Source organism: Hesperophylax consimilis, chromosome 22, assembly GCF_061612785.1.
Source record: "Hesperophylax consimilis isolate HC1 chromosome 22, BYU_Hcon_1.0, whole genome shotgun sequence".
In the NCBI taxonomy this organism is placed as follows: domain Eukaryota; kingdom Metazoa; phylum Arthropoda; class Insecta; order Trichoptera; family Limnephilidae; genus Hesperophylax; species Hesperophylax consimilis.
In genome coordinates, this window is record NC_142857.1 from 23,993,067 (window position 1) to 24,008,828 (window position 15,762).

Below are 15,762 nucleotides of genomic sequence, written 5' to 3' on the forward strand. Positions count from 1 at the left end.
TTGAACTTTAAAGCAGTTTTCATAGGCCTTCACACTATTTTTTTCTGAGCTTATAAAAAGACTTATGTAAAAAATACTCGATTATTTCAAAGGTCAAGATGTATTCTACTCGCAGTATTTAATTAAAGCATCTGAAACATTTCTAGGTGACCAAATTTTCAAACCAAAAACATATGATTTTGCATTACTACGTATGGCATCGCCTTAAGTATGCTAACAGAGGCGCAGGTGGAAGGGGACATGCTCAAGGCTGGCTCTATGCAGGCGCAATTGGAGTAGTTCGCTTTGGGTGCCGAATTTCCCATGCGCTGATAATACCTTCGCGTAAAAAAATGCGCTACACAAAATACAAATCATCCAAATATTATTGATTACAGTGATCTCCTATCTAGGCGTCTACTGGTTTTGACAAGGGACTTATAATCATGCTAGTATCGATTCGATCCCAGAACTGACTTGGTTTTGATTACTTGTATTTTCTCAAAAAGCCTCCATTTTGTGCGTTTAGCGCACATGTTCAATGGTTTGCTTTGAGCATGCTCATTCAGGAGTATAACTTGCAAATGTGTATTGCCTTACACAAAGAAATGTGTACAGTTGAAGAGCACGCTTATTTATGAGTTATGTATGTCCGTACCTTATGAGCATACTTTTTGTTTGCAATTTACTTGTGTAATGCTTGAACAAACAACATTATATTTTCATAAACACTCTGTATTTGAACAATGTTTGCAATTTACTTATGTAATGCTTGAACAAACAACATTATATTTTCATAAACACTCTGTATTTGAACAATGTTTGCAATTTACTTATGTAATGCTTGAACAAACAACATTATATTTTCATAAACACTCTGTATTTGAACAATGTTTGATATTTACTTATGTAATGCTTGACAAACAACATTATATTTTCATATAAAACACTCTGTATTTGAATAATGTATGCAATTTACTTATGTAATGCTTGAACAAACAAAGTAAATTGCAAACATTATTCAAATACAGAGTGTTTTATATGAAAATATGTTGTTTGTTCAAGCATTACATAAGTAAATTACATACATTATTCAAATACAGAGTGTTTTATATGAAAATATAATGTTGTTTGTTCAAGCATTACACAAGTAAATTGCAAACATAATTCAAATACAGAGTGTTTTATATGAAAATATGTTGTTTGTTCAAGCATTACATAAGTAATGTTTGAACAAACAACATATTTTCATATAAAACACTCTGTATTTGAATAATGTTTGCAATTTACTTTGTTTGTTCAAGCATTACATAAGTAAATTGCAAGCATTATTCAAATACAGATGTTTTATATGAAAATATAATGTTGTTTGTTCAAGCATTACACAAGTAAATTGCAAACATAATTCAAATACAGAGTGTTTTATATGAAAATATGTTGTTTGTTCAAGCATTACATAAGTAATGCTTGAACAAACAACATTATATTTTCATATAAAACACTCTGTATTTGAATAATGTATGCAATTTACTTATGCATTGCTTGAACAAACAACATATTTTCATATAAAACACTCTGTATTTGAATAATGTTTGCAATTTACTTTGTTTGTTCAAGCATTACATAAGTAAATTGCATACATTATTCAAATACAGAGTGTTTTATATGAAAATATAATGTTGTTTGTTCAAGCATTACACAAGTAAATTGCAAACATAATTCAAATACAGAGTGTTTTATATGAAAATATGTTGTTTGTTCAAGCATTACATAAGTAATGCTTGAACAAACAAAATTATATTTTCATATAAAACACTCTGTATTTGAATAATGTATGCAATTTACTTTGTTTCTTCAAGCATTACATAAGTAAATTGCAAGCATTATTCAAATACAGATGTTTTATATGAAAATATAATGTTGTTTGTTCAAGCATTACACAAGTAAATTGCAAACATAATTCAAATACAGAGTGTTTTATATGAAAATATGTTGTTTGTTCAAGCATTACATAAGTAATGCTTGAACAAACAACATTATATTTTCATATAAAACATCTGTATTTGAATAATGCTTGCAATTTACTTATGTAATGCTTGAACAAACAACATTATATTTTCATATAAAACACTCTGTGATGTGACATTATAATTTAAAACAAAACAATAAGTTCTATCCTTTGCATCACTTTATTTTTATATTATTGCTAACCAGGTTTTGATAACACCAGTTTTGTCAGGGCAATAATACTGATAGTTTAACCAATAAAGCAATGGAGATTTACGTGTGTTTGGTTTTCGATGTATTTAATATCATACCTCCAAATATTATTATGGAAACATATGAACTGCCTAATTTGGTTTAAACCCAATTAATACACGTAGATTTCACCGTCTATCCCATATTTTTAGTAATTACCGACCCATATTTGGGTAGCCATCGTCAGAGCGAATTCGATGCAAAACAGAAGTTATTGTTTTATTTAAATCAAAATTAACCTTTTATTTTGCTTGAAACCTTAAAATGAATGCTTATTTTGCTGGAACACACCAATACAAAGTTTTATTTTGCACAAACACATGAAATTAATGCTATATTTTTAGATTATAACTGTTTTTTTAATACGAGTGCAATAAAATAAAATAAATCCAATGTCAAATTTTGAATTTGTACGTATTATAGCTTCCAATCCCGGGGTCCTGATTTAAAATATTATTAAAAAATAGGTGTATTTGTAACAAATGTTTTTTTTTATTCGTCTGGTATTATATTATATTAAATTGATTACGAACTAAGTTCCAACAATATAAAAGTAGCTGCGCAAAATAACTAAAATCAAACATAGGGAAAAAACGGGATAAAAAAACTCATTCAATATTTTGAAATTTAAAATGTGTTTAAAATTGAGAAGTGAAATGTTTACCCAAACCGATCCCGGTGTAGTGATTTCTGAAGACTGCTACGAAGGCTCCAGTTTAACTTTCCTTACTTCTAAGAAACAGCACAATAAATTTAACCGACCCCAAAAACTTTAAGAGCTGTAGCCAAAGATCTCAAGAATATTGTGCAATTAACGACAGGCGCCTATAAAAAAAGAAATTCCCACATTTGAACCAACGTCGCGAAACCAAGAAAAATCCCGTAATCCAAGGATTAAGACAAGCCCAGCACCGGGAGGAAATGTCCATGTTTCCCGAGATTAAAATTTCTAGTATGTATTAAAAAAGTTCTTTTGATTACATTAAAGTGTCAAATTTTAATATGCACAACAATAATTTATTATTAATGAACAATATCCACACATTATAGTACTAATTCGAGTGTATAGGTTTATATGCTTGATATTTTATAGCACCAATTGCATAATATATTACACGAACATTTCATTGTTAAAAACAGTAAAATGTTACATTAATTTATAATTCAACAACCGTAATTTATGCTAATAGTTTGTATGCAGTCGACGAGAGCAAAAGTAGAAAGATTTTACAACTAATGTTTTACATATAGACTATCACGCAAAATTGAGGGTGACTTTTGGAAATCCAGTGACGTAAAAAGATTACCAAAATTTGAAAATATGGTCCCACAACAAAATTAATATTGTTTTAATAAGGCCTGCAGCACAAAAACTAACTACATCATCTGATGCCAGCATCTTTTGATATTTCCAATGACCGATTACAAAAAGTCTAGTAAAATTGGCGCCTATTTGTGTTCCGGTAATGCGGGTGTTTTTGCTTGTTTTATGGTTCTGAATATGTTCAATAAAATCCGATTTGTGAGACATAGAATAACACAAAAAATAGCATTGTTTATTTCTGACATGCTAAGTGACACTATTAACCAGGGGGGTTGAAAACAGAGACTAAATAACATTAATACAAAAGTGTTTATCCCAGTAAGAAGATATTCAGAGACAGCCAAATGTTAAATATTTACGTAATTCAGTTAGTGAAGATTTCATTATAAATTGAAAATTATTTATGATGATTTAAAGCATAAATCTTTGATTGAGAATGAGACGATTATAAGATTTTGTAGGTCCCAATGAGTGCAATGGGCTGGACGTGTTGAAAGAATTCCAGATTTCAGGACACCAAAAGTTATGATGATGCGTTTGCCGCAGTTAAAGCGAGCCAGAGGCAGACTGTGTGGAAGAGGATTGGAGCAGAACGGGAAGGACCGAGGACTGGAGACGAATGTCGAGGGACCGCAGACTGATGAGTCTAAATTAAGGGTGTTTGGACGGGAAGGGGGTGTTTGACTTCTGGATACATTTCCAAGGGAGCCCTGAATTCATCCACGCTTAATATGAACTCTGGTGCCGGTTCGTCGCTGACCGGTTTGGAGCAGCCAGGAATTAAGTTAAGCTGCAGGATTAAGGGATTCGCTTTGGACATCTCCTTTACGCAATCCAATATTTTGGGGGCAATCGGTTCGGGAGATTCGCCTTTCTTGTTGCCTATTACCTGGTAGGAAAAGAAGAAAGAGCATTAGAAAGGTTAGAGTTATAGAATTAGATCAAGTAAATTTTTGTGACTTTTATATAAAAACCGCAATAGAAGGCGGAACAATAAACATCACCACTAAACAAATTGTTGAGACAAAAATTGATTTAATTTTTTTTTATTACAATCTTCACATTTTTTTCTCATTGAACAATAATTGAAATACATGAACAAACAGAATGCTATCTTTACTTTTTTATGGTTAAATGTATTTTCGAAAGCTTTGTAGGTCATGGAGAAATATGTTGCATTAATTAAAAGTTTAATAATTAAGTTTCCCTCCATTTTTTATGTATTTAAGTTGGCAACTCTAATGTTTGACAGTTGTCATCTGCTGTTATTGAGGTTATTAAAAATGACTAGCTATACAATAGAACAACGTCTTGTTATCGTTAAAACACCTTAAAAATATCACCACAACATTAAATTCGGCATATCCCATGGACCACCCGTTAGAAAGGACCGAATTTTAAAAATATATTATATAGTTACCTGTACAGAGAGCTTCTTGAAATTCTTTTTGCTACCCGACATAGAGTGTTCATCGTACCATTGCTGTATCTCCTCAATGGTAATAGTCTTCAAACACTCAATCTGAAATCACAAAAACAATTGATTTTAAAGGTACACCCATGCATATAAAAAGCCTAGAAAGAAAGAAGAAAAATAATAGCAACCAAAGCAGTTTTTTTGTTATTGTTCCAATTTCAAATGGGATATAATATTTGAGTTTTGTCTATGACTGAAAACAAATGTGATGAGATTTGGGAGGGAAACTAGGAGGATCTAAATTTGGAACCAAAGAAAAGACACGCTAATCTCCATGGTTTGTGACGTCACATATTCATCTACTACCAATGAAAAACTCTTTATGTCTATGGATATACTGCTGTGGCTGAACCAGGGGGGTATAACTCCGATCGAAAATTGAAACCGTAGAAAAGACACGGTAATCTCCATGGCTTATGATGTTATATTATTAACTAACCACATCCACCAATGAAAACTTCTGAATGTCTTTGGAAAAAAACTGTTGACAGCTGTGTACTGGCTGAGTGGTACATCTATGGTTATTTGGAACCGTAAAAAAGAAAAATTTTCATCTCGAACTACGCTGTTGTTGTGTAGTTTTGGCGGATTTTAATATATTGTTTATCTGATATTAGCGAGATGTCCGTCAGTTTGTGGCTCTCATCTCTCAATCGGAAGCAAAAGGCCGAGTGGTTCGTTACAAAATTATGCATTGCCAACGCTTAATCTTGACATCTCGAACACAAAATAGAACAAGTGTTTGTAACCAAACAACAGATAAGAATCTCTCTTTGTTTTGATCCTAATTTGCTAATTTGTAATAGCCTTAATTTAACTTCACCGCAGAAATTAATCTATTTTCTATTTCAGACAGTATCCGTGTTCCTGCCAGGATTGTGTGTATTGTGAGGCCGTACTGAATCATGATTATATCACGCAAGGTAGTAAATCAATCGAGCAAATCCATCGTTCTACCTTATTCATTAATGATTTAACCTGTATCTATAATTTATTGCCTTGCACAAATAAAAATGCTGAACATATAACTGAGTTTTTAATTTTCCTGTCGTGAAGGAATATTTCGACATTTCAAACATTTCAAAAAATTTTAAGCCAATAAATGGGGTAAGCTCCTAGTGACAATTATATTGGTAATGGACACTACAATGCTGTCCGAAACGTTGGCTAAAGAAGGAGGTAGCTCAACACACCGTAATACCCCGAAAACAAATCACTATAAGACGGCCGTGAAAATCTCAAATCATGTCTTTATATATATCTTTATTTATATCAGTTTTTAATGCAGCAGCACGGCTCATAACCGGGGTTTCAAAATATTCGCACATTTCAGAACACCTTCGTAACCTTCACTGGCTCAAGTGCCCTGAAAGAATCCAGTACAAACTGTGCTGGATGGTGTTTAAATCCATCAATGAAATGGCCCCACCCTACATCTCTGAACTATGCGTCCCGGAAAACACTGGTCTGAGGCAGTCAACTCTTAGATCAGCAACATCATCAGCTGTAGGCAGACTGATAGAACCTAAGCGCAAGCCAAATACTAAGTTTGGTGATCGCGCTTTCGGAGTGTCTGGGCCGAAGGCTTGGAATAAACTCCCTCCGGAACTAAGATCCATAACAAGTCCAACAGAATTCAGGTCTAAACTAAGAACTTACCTTTTTAAGCTGTCGTACCCTTAAATTAAATATACCATTCCTAAGAGAAAGCCCTGTTATATTCAATTTTTAATTATGTCCTAAATCCTGTATCTAAATTTCGCCAATAAACAACTAGATAATGTTAATTAAGTGTTAATCTCAAGTGACCTACCAGGTAAGTATTGTACTGTATATTTTCTCCATAAATAGTTAAGTAATAACATAGATCACTGTAGAAATGTTTAATGTTTGTACAGCGCTCTTGAGGTGATTTTGCACAAAAACGGCGCTATACAAGTCATCCAATTATTATTATTATTATATAATTTTTTTTCAAGTACTTACATTGATACAAATAGCTTGTAAATTATTAAGGTAAAATCCCACTAGGGCGTGTAATAAATAAATTGTACTTGGCAGTGAATTTACCGGATACCATAAGTTATGTTATGTACTACAAATGCTTGGTTAGTCACCTCCTCCTGTAGCCTGTTGAAGCTGTACTCGGCCGAGCTGATCTCACTCCAGTTGCGGCTGAACTCATCCTTTAGTTCCACGTCCACACACCGCTTCATCTTGATGAGGGCGCGGCGGGTCTGCTCGAAGGTCTTCAGCGGGAGCTTCTTCACATCCTCGCCGAAGGAGGCTAGGAAGCTCTCGATGCGCTCGTCTATGTGGTCGGCACTGACATGGTAAATAACAAAGAGATTCATAAGCGTCTCATTTTTTATAAAAGTAGTATATAATCTACCGTAAGTATTTCCCCCAGAACAGCTACTTAAAATAATAGAAATGATTTTGGCGGCACACAATTCATCTTTATAACCGGAACGTAACAAACAAATCTACAGACAGACAAAATTTCAAATGGTCGTGTAGTTCGAGTCAGTCAATATTTAAAAATGAAAGAGAATGAAGGTAAATAAAATATGCATACCTGTACTTCTCCACCTGCGTATTGACCGTGACTGATAGTCCCAGGACTCCGAAGGTGCTCCTCAACATGCAGAACACGTTGTAGCCCAGCTGCTCCTTAGTGCGGAGGGTGTCAAATAAAGGCTCTTCCATCAACATCTGCAAATATTAATTCTAATTAAAAAAGCTAGAGGATCTAACCTTCCCTAACCCCGGGGACTGGAGGCAACCGCGCTAACAACTGAGCCAAACCTCGATTGGGTAGGACTGAAATTTATTTCATAAATTAACTGCTGTAATTTCATGCGTGTTTGTAACCAAAAGTTGATAGAATGCATTGCAATCAACAACGAATATAACAAATTTTGGAAACTCTTGTAGATGTCAGCATCGTGATAGTTCTACGAATGTCCTAGTGAGCAAGAAATACATTTATGACGAAAGAGCGCTGGAATATCGGCCTTCAAAGTTGCCGTATCAACTGTTGATACAGCCGCGTGTGAGTATAGACTTTTTGCCGTAACAACAGTTGATACGGCCGCGTGCAAAGAGTTAAGGGGTTGACAGATAATGCTATAAGTTCAAAGCGTTTTATATAACTCCATTTTGCTCGCCATTCAATCCCATACAGACCTGTCAGACCTAAAAGATGTTATGTTACAAGTGTTGATGTTATGTGCCGAGATATTTTAAATTATGAGGAAGATTATAGCGTAGTATGTCACCCCAACATATAATATATATATGCCACGCCCAAATTATAGCGTAATGTGTCTAAGGCTTTAACAGTAGAAGACAAATTTTTGACATTGCGGCAAACACTGCGTGCATTTAATGTCGTCTTTATCTAACAAATTTGCCAATCTCGCTAGTCAGTGAGCACTTCTGGCATAGAGTAAAGAAAAAAAACAAGAAATGCGTTACGAGCGTGTTTTTGTTTATTTTTTAAATTTCCACTATGTTTATCGTTAAAATAATTGTGTTTATCACTAACGTATAATTGTGTAATATTTATTGTATTTTAATATTACATTTAGTTACAATAGTGACGTATTACCCATCTCACTAGGTGTGGAACGCCTGTGTTGAGATGGCAATTTACATAGCGGTTGTTAACTAGGTTTTAGCTAATACAGTATTGTGAAAATGCCAGATAAAATAAAATAAAATCAGTATTTTTTTGTTTTTTTTTAAATTATACAATTCAAGAATGAATGTAGAAGGTGGAGGCCAACCAATAATAATTTTAAGTAATTAATTAATAAAGTTTCAGTTTGACCAAAATGCCTATTATACATATATATACACAGTAGGCACAATTTTTAGTATGTTATGAAATAGTTCAATGTATATTTTTGAAGTGAAACTTCTTTAGCCGCGTAATGAATTTTCGGGAACGTAGTAAAACCGAGTCAAGATCGAAACGAAAAAGCGGGTACCCCCACCACCGCTCACCGTTCAGAAAAATGGTGTACAAAATTCGTTGTAATTATTAAACAAGTTAAATAACGTATTTTCGCACAATTTCGCAAGTCCAGTATGGTCTAGTGGCTAGCTGGCTCTCATAGTGGATACCTGGCTCTCACCCAGGAGGCTCGGGTTCGATTCCCGGTACCGGAAATTATTTTTGGTCAATTTTCTGAGATACTGTTTTATTTAATTTGTGTTTTGATTATTTCAGGTGATATTTTTATTTATTATGTGCATCTATATAAAAAGGTTTATATATTTTTTTTGGCTTTGCCTGTCTCACTAGAAATTCTGTGCCGAGACAGACTAGCTTACAAATATTTTATAATATTAAAATAAAGTGCATTTTTCAATAAAGCAAAAATATATATATTTTTTTGAAGTGAAACTTCTTTAGGCGCGTAATGGATTCGGGGACAGAGTAAAACCGAGTCAGGATCGACACGAAAATGCGGGTACCCCCACCACCGCTCACCGTTCACTGTCCCTCTCTCACCATATGCGCTTGTTGAGGTGGGGGAGCCGCTCACGAACGTTCTCTCTCTTCTCTTCTTTCCTCTCTCTCAGACACCAGCGAACTGCGCCACGCCAAGCATCAGCTGCTTGGTTAGTATACTGCGTCGTGAGTGTAATACGAGTGAAATACGTAATTGATTGTGGTTCATACGGTTAATTTGAAAATAGAGAGAGAGGAATAAATTAAATTTGAAAATAGAGAGAGAGGAATACTAGAAGTTTCACTTCTGTCTTGCGTAGGCTTGACACACCCACTTTTTTATTGGAGGTAATCAATGATTTTATTTTTAAATAAAGTTTTGATTTGTGTGTTTCTAATGTCAATAGGTAAAGAATATAATACAATACAAGTTGGGTAAACCCGAACCCTATAATGCATTATTGGGAAATTAATAGTCATGCATTTAATACACCATCAATTAAAGATAAACCTGATACTTCATTATAGTTTATTATAAACGGGCTTTCTCCCCGGGCCATCTACATTATCGGGAAATAACAGTAACTACCCTTCTTTAAATATCAGGAACCCAAATTCGTATGATGTTTGAGGACAAATTTGGTCTCCTAATAATTGAAGGGTTAAAGGAAATCTGAAATTCTAAAAAATATCAAAGAACCTTTGGGGCCGTTCAAGTATTATGTAAGCACTATAGGGGGGCAGGGGGGTCTTTGCTTTGCTTATTTTTGATGACATGGGGGGGGGGTGGGGGGTCGAGATAGTGATTACGTCAGCACTGCTCAGCAGTAGTTATTTTTTTTTACACATTGGCAACCCACACATTGTCTATGTTTGAAAACCGAATACATATTCGGGGATTCCCACAAATAATTAATACGTTTAGGTACTCGCTTAAAAAACAGAATACATTAACAGAAAAATGCATATAGGTACCAATTTTTACGTAAGCATGGGAGGGGGGGTAAGAGCTTTGCTTACTTTTGGTGACAAGGGGGAAGAGGGGGTAAATAATTGTAATAAATCTGCTTACGTAATACTTGAAAGGCCCCTTTGATATTTTTTATATTTAAATTAATTGTGTATTAAACACCTGCATTATTTTGTATATTTTTTTATGCCATTTGCGTTTTAAAACTGTTTTGTTTTCTTTCTTTCTTTCTCATCCTTATCCTTTTGAACGCGTTAATTTGCTCCGTTTTATCTATACCCGTACGCGGTACATATTTTCAAATACCTATGCATGCAATTAAATGTCAAATTATAGCATTCTGGCATGATTTATTGGACTATATAGACAGAACAGATTATTCTCCACAATATGAAAACAAATCCTCGTGTGTCAACACTCTTAGATGTTTATAAAAACAAAAACATAAAATTTCATACAAAGACGTACCGTATCTTTTGAATGTGGTCCCGCCATTCACTCGGCGTGTGTGTACTTAGGCCACTGTGTTTATAGACACAAGTGGGACACCATGATCACTTATCATTCTTAGTTATGAAAAGTTGTGAATGACAAACTAGTACTAACGCCATCCGTTGACAAAAATGTAAACTAAAGGACTAAAAGGCGCGAAGAGGCGCACTTGGTTATCGATCTTTTTTTATGAAATACAATTTTATTTTTGAGAAATTCTTGTAGATGTCAGCATCGTGATAGTTCTACAAATGTCCAAGTGAGCAAGAAATACATTTATGACGAAAGAGAGCGGGAATATCGGCCGTCAAAGTTGCCGTATCAACTGTTGATACAGCCGCGTGTGAGTATAGACTTTTTGCCGTAACAACAGTTGATACGGCCGCGTGCAAAGAGTTAAATAAAAATAATAATACCTTAAATGCATCTTTATACTTGTCACGTATTATATCCATTTATGTTGTCATATAAACATTTTAATTTTTTTTACTGTTTTAATCACTATATATGCACTAAATCATATAAACTGTAAAAGTCCACGAGGGAAGAAGATTAATAAAATAAAATAAATTGTGAAATTGAAATGGGATGGTGATTTACAATATTAGGCAAGTTTAAGAGAGACAGGGCGCTCATTAAAGGGGCTAGAACCAAAATATAATGGTGACATTGGTTTCCATTCATATCTACAAGGAAGGCAATTATTATATTTTTATTTATTTATTATATGCATATTTACAGTATGCAATATAAACATAAATTGGTGAACTCCAGGAGCTATGAGAGTATATATGTATTATCTATTCCGTAGCTTCTAGGCCAACTAGGCCCGTGTGAGCTACAGGGGTAAGTATCACCATTTGCTATATACAACACCATTGTTAGTCCTGTCGACGAATGATTAGTATTCACATAACTTTTTGAGATCTCATTGAATTGTATTTTTTTGATCACTTTTAGTGTTCTTGTTTTTAGGGTTCACAGTGACTTTTCAGAAATAAAGATTGCAAAGTTTTTAATAGAACAGAAGGACATGAAATCCTGAGGATATGAGGGGGACGTAAGGTTTATGTCACAACACAAATGTGATTTCAACAAAAAGTATGAAGATTCCTTCTGCATGTTTGTTGGCAGGGGATGATAGACTTACCACAATAGTTTCGATGATGCAAGACTCCCTCAGGCTGTAGGCTCCGCTCTGATAGTAGTTGGTGATGTTACTATTACTATTATCTTTGTTGAGGCCAATCACTCGGCAGAACTTGGAGCCAGCGGGGATTTGCAACACTCGCACCTGGGAAACAATTCAACACACCAGACAAATATTTGAAATAATTGTTGAAACAATGAAAAAGCTGAACTAACTGCAGTCCAGAATTGAGGTGCAGCAGATTTAGTTTGGTGTGAATCACACAAATTCAAATGTAACATCAATATAAAATTACTAATTTGAAAGGTCCCTGTTAAATGTCGATTCTAGGTCCGTCGCAGGGAAGAAGGCTCGGGTACTTGGGAAGCCATTTTGTGAAACCAGGAGACACGACCAAACGTCCAATGACAACCTGGTGAACTTTATTGAAGGGACTGGGCTACTATCAAAGAAATAAATTAATATATTGAAGATAATTCAATGGGGCTAGGCCTTATCAATTAGCATTGGATTAATTCAACAATTTTGACCTAATTTAATAAACAAAACTTTTGTATCATGTACCTTGGGTTTTTCTTCTTCCTTGAGCAACTTCCAATCCAGGTTATTCTGCATGGTTTTCCCAAGGGCCAGGGCATCTTCCTTCACCAGGTTACCCTGCACCAGCATCTGCACCAGCAGCTTCTCGAGGAAGCGTTCTCCGATGGCTTCAACGTCCTCATACTTGATCTCCTCAAGGGCCTCCAGCTTCTGCATATTGGTCCAGTAGGTATCCAGCGTGAGAGCGAATCTGATATCTCTAATTACCCAATTGTTGAAGAGAATGACAGAGTTTTAAGGTTACTATGGAAATTTATTATATGAGGCACTAGAAATTTAACTGCGATTTATCACCACTCTTTTGTATTTGTATGGACTGGGGAAAATCTATTAACCTTTTCAAAGCAATCTGTCACATCATGCAGCACATTTTGATGCAATGTATGCATTTGAGTGAAACTTTATGAATCACATATGCGACATCCGCGTAAGTAGATAGCCGCCGATGGATCACATCGTGAAAGCGGCACAGGTCAGGTTAAAGATGCCCGTTAAATGAACTCAGGGTTCGAAGACATATATATTCGATATATATCAAAAAAGTGATATTTATTTTCTAAAGGGAATGGGACTAACAACTAGAAATACAGTTCAAATACGCATGAAAACTATCTCTCTAAAACTGCTGTTGCTGTATTAGTTACAAACATACAACAACATGACTTTACGGCACCCAGGGATTCTCATTAAAGTTAAACAAAAAGAAAAGTGACAATTTACCATAAAAAAAAGACAACTTTTAAATTAAAAAAAACAGCTTATAGAATGACGTACGTCGTGATATATATCCTTTGAACCCATAATGAATCACGGAATATTATAGTGAATTTATTGTGTGTCAGATAATGACTTACTTGACAAGCTGTGAGGGCTTGTAGATAGAGTTGTGGTATCGCTTGGACTGGATATCCCTGATGGCCAGATAAAGGGGCTCCGACAGGACTTGCCGGTAGTCCCTCATTGTTTTAGTGATTACGTCGGCCAATATCTATAAACATTACAGGGAAATGTTATAAATATGGAAATATATTCGGTAAATCATGCCGTTTTATGCATCAAATTCTGAAGAAGACTTCAGAAATATGGTGGCCCCTAGCATCGATACATCGACAAAGGCGATTTCGAAGTTTTTGGCACATTTGATCCTTGAGTTCTTCTAAGGAGTGAGGCCGATGCTAAAAAATATTTTCCTTCAGGTAGCCTCGCAGGAAGAAGTCGTAATTTGCAGTCGGCAAGCTGGGTGGCGATGAAAGAACGGTCATTTTCAAGAAACGTGCAGACGACGAAGCCCCGGTATTGTACGGACCAAACCATGGTAACGACTGAAAACGGCACGACCCTCCCACACAATGAGACCCCTCCCAGTTTCCTACCCCCACCACACAGGATGTACTTGCCCTTCAAAACTGCATAGTCTGTTTTGCTGCACCCTGTATTTGGTAGGCGGTAATCGATTTAAGAGAAAACTCATGTTGCCAATTTACATAAAGGTGCTGGTAAACGAGAAAAATAAATTGCCTATTATTACCTACCGCCGAACAATTGTCTCCGCCGTCAGTAGTCTTGCAGGTCAAAGAGTTGACCGTCAATATTATTATGTCCCATCAAGTTTGCCATACTGTATATGACAAATTCACAACACAAAAAAACATCTCCTGCAATAACTCCACCAAACTTATGTAAACTTGAAAACAAATAGTGAAATTGTTTATTAACATTAATCGCATTTGAAATTGTGATAGTTTTGGTAGCGCGTAGGTGGCAAACAGAGATGCACATATGTAAGAAAGCAAGAAGGCAATAGATTTGGCCCGGCAACACCGTCGTAATATCCCCAGCCGAGCGAACTCACCAGCAAGACAGGGCAATACATGGACAAGAATAGAAAATACAATCTTGACCGACAACACGGAAATACCGAACAGTACCGAAGACATAAGCCGTTGAAATGAAGATATTTGCGGCTGGCCAAAAGAGGTGGAAGAGGATTGGAGCAGGACGGGAAGAGCTGAGGTGAGGTACCATAGCCAGTGGAGACCAGATCCCACCCACGGATGTAGTGCTGTGATGATGATGACACAATCAAATATTCTGTGACTCACCGGCAACTTCTGGCTGAAACCCCAGAGGCGGATGCTCAGCCCCTTCTCGTAGGGGTACATCTCGTGGTAGAGTCGCGCCATGCCGGCGGCGTACAGCTTCTCCGTCAGCATCTGCTTCAGGATTTGGCACCAGATGTCAAGCAGGGTGGAGCTGAATGTACATGCACAGATAATGCCACCATTGTTGTAAAACAGTCATTTAAATGTTGTTGGTTTTTTCGGAGAGTTCAGGTAAAAACACACTGGGTCGACATACACTCCGTAAGCGATGCATTATGATATCTGGACTGGAGGGGTGTAATATGTATTAAGAATGGGACCATAAGTTAAGTTTGATTATTGTTGAGGTTGTCATTATTGTTTAGACATTTCCTGTATTTAAGTTATTTGTTTAAATGAAGAATATGTACACCTGCATCTCAAATTCAAAACCACTTACTCTTTGCAAGACATCATGACAATGGGTGAAATCAAGTGGATATTAATGAAGGCGTTTGGCAGTCTGAACTTGTAGTCCGGCTTATACCAGAGCTCCAGCAGACCATCATTGATGAGAAGTGAAGGAGAAGCATCCAATATACCCCTAATAGTATCCGTCCTCAGTTTCTGCGCCTCGGCTTTCATCTGCAAAGCTTTCTTTTCTTCGTCAGAGACTTCCGGAATGTCAATCTTTTGGATCTGTTTCTTGCCAGCTTTCGCCTTGGGACTTGCTTTTGTCTTCTTCTCGGGAACTGGTGCTGGTACTGCTGCAGGCTCAGTTGGCTTTTCCTCAGTTCCAATAAGCTCCGTCAGTTTGGAAGGAAGCGGAATGAGATCAAAATTGTCCGTGATGAAGATGTTGGGCTCGGGCAGTCGGAATTCTTCGTACGGCGCTATTTCTTTCCAGCGTTTCAAGTCAGCTTCAGAAATTTCTGCAGAAAAGAGTTAATTTTATGATTAGTTGCTCA

General features: G+C 35.9%; 1 protein-coding gene across 1 annotated transcript in view; it reads right to left on the reverse strand.

Moving 5' to 3' along the window:
• Positions 1-1,990: 1,990 nt before the first annotated feature.
• The window catches only part of LOC149413291 (nardilysin-like), a 29,387-nt gene continuing 15,615 nt past the window's right edge, over positions 1,991-15,762 (reverse strand). Inside the window, exons 12-20 of the mRNA XM_089644917.1 lie at positions 15,255-15,726; positions 14,816-14,966; positions 13,568-13,701; positions 12,678-12,912; positions 12,114-12,257; positions 7,618-7,754; positions 7,157-7,364; positions 4,983-5,084; positions 1,991-4,451 (exon numbers count right to left, since the gene is read on the reverse strand). Coding sequence (XP_089501043.1) covers positions 4,209-4,451; positions 4,983-5,084; positions 7,157-7,364; positions 7,618-7,754; positions 12,114-12,257; positions 12,678-12,912; positions 13,568-13,701; positions 14,816-14,966; positions 15,255-15,726 — 1,826 coding nt within the window. The 3' untranslated portion in view covers positions 1,991-4,208. The remainder of the gene's footprint in view (positions 4,452-4,982; positions 5,085-7,156; positions 7,365-7,617; positions 7,755-12,113; positions 12,258-12,677; positions 12,913-13,567; positions 13,702-14,815; positions 14,967-15,254; positions 15,727-15,762) is intronic.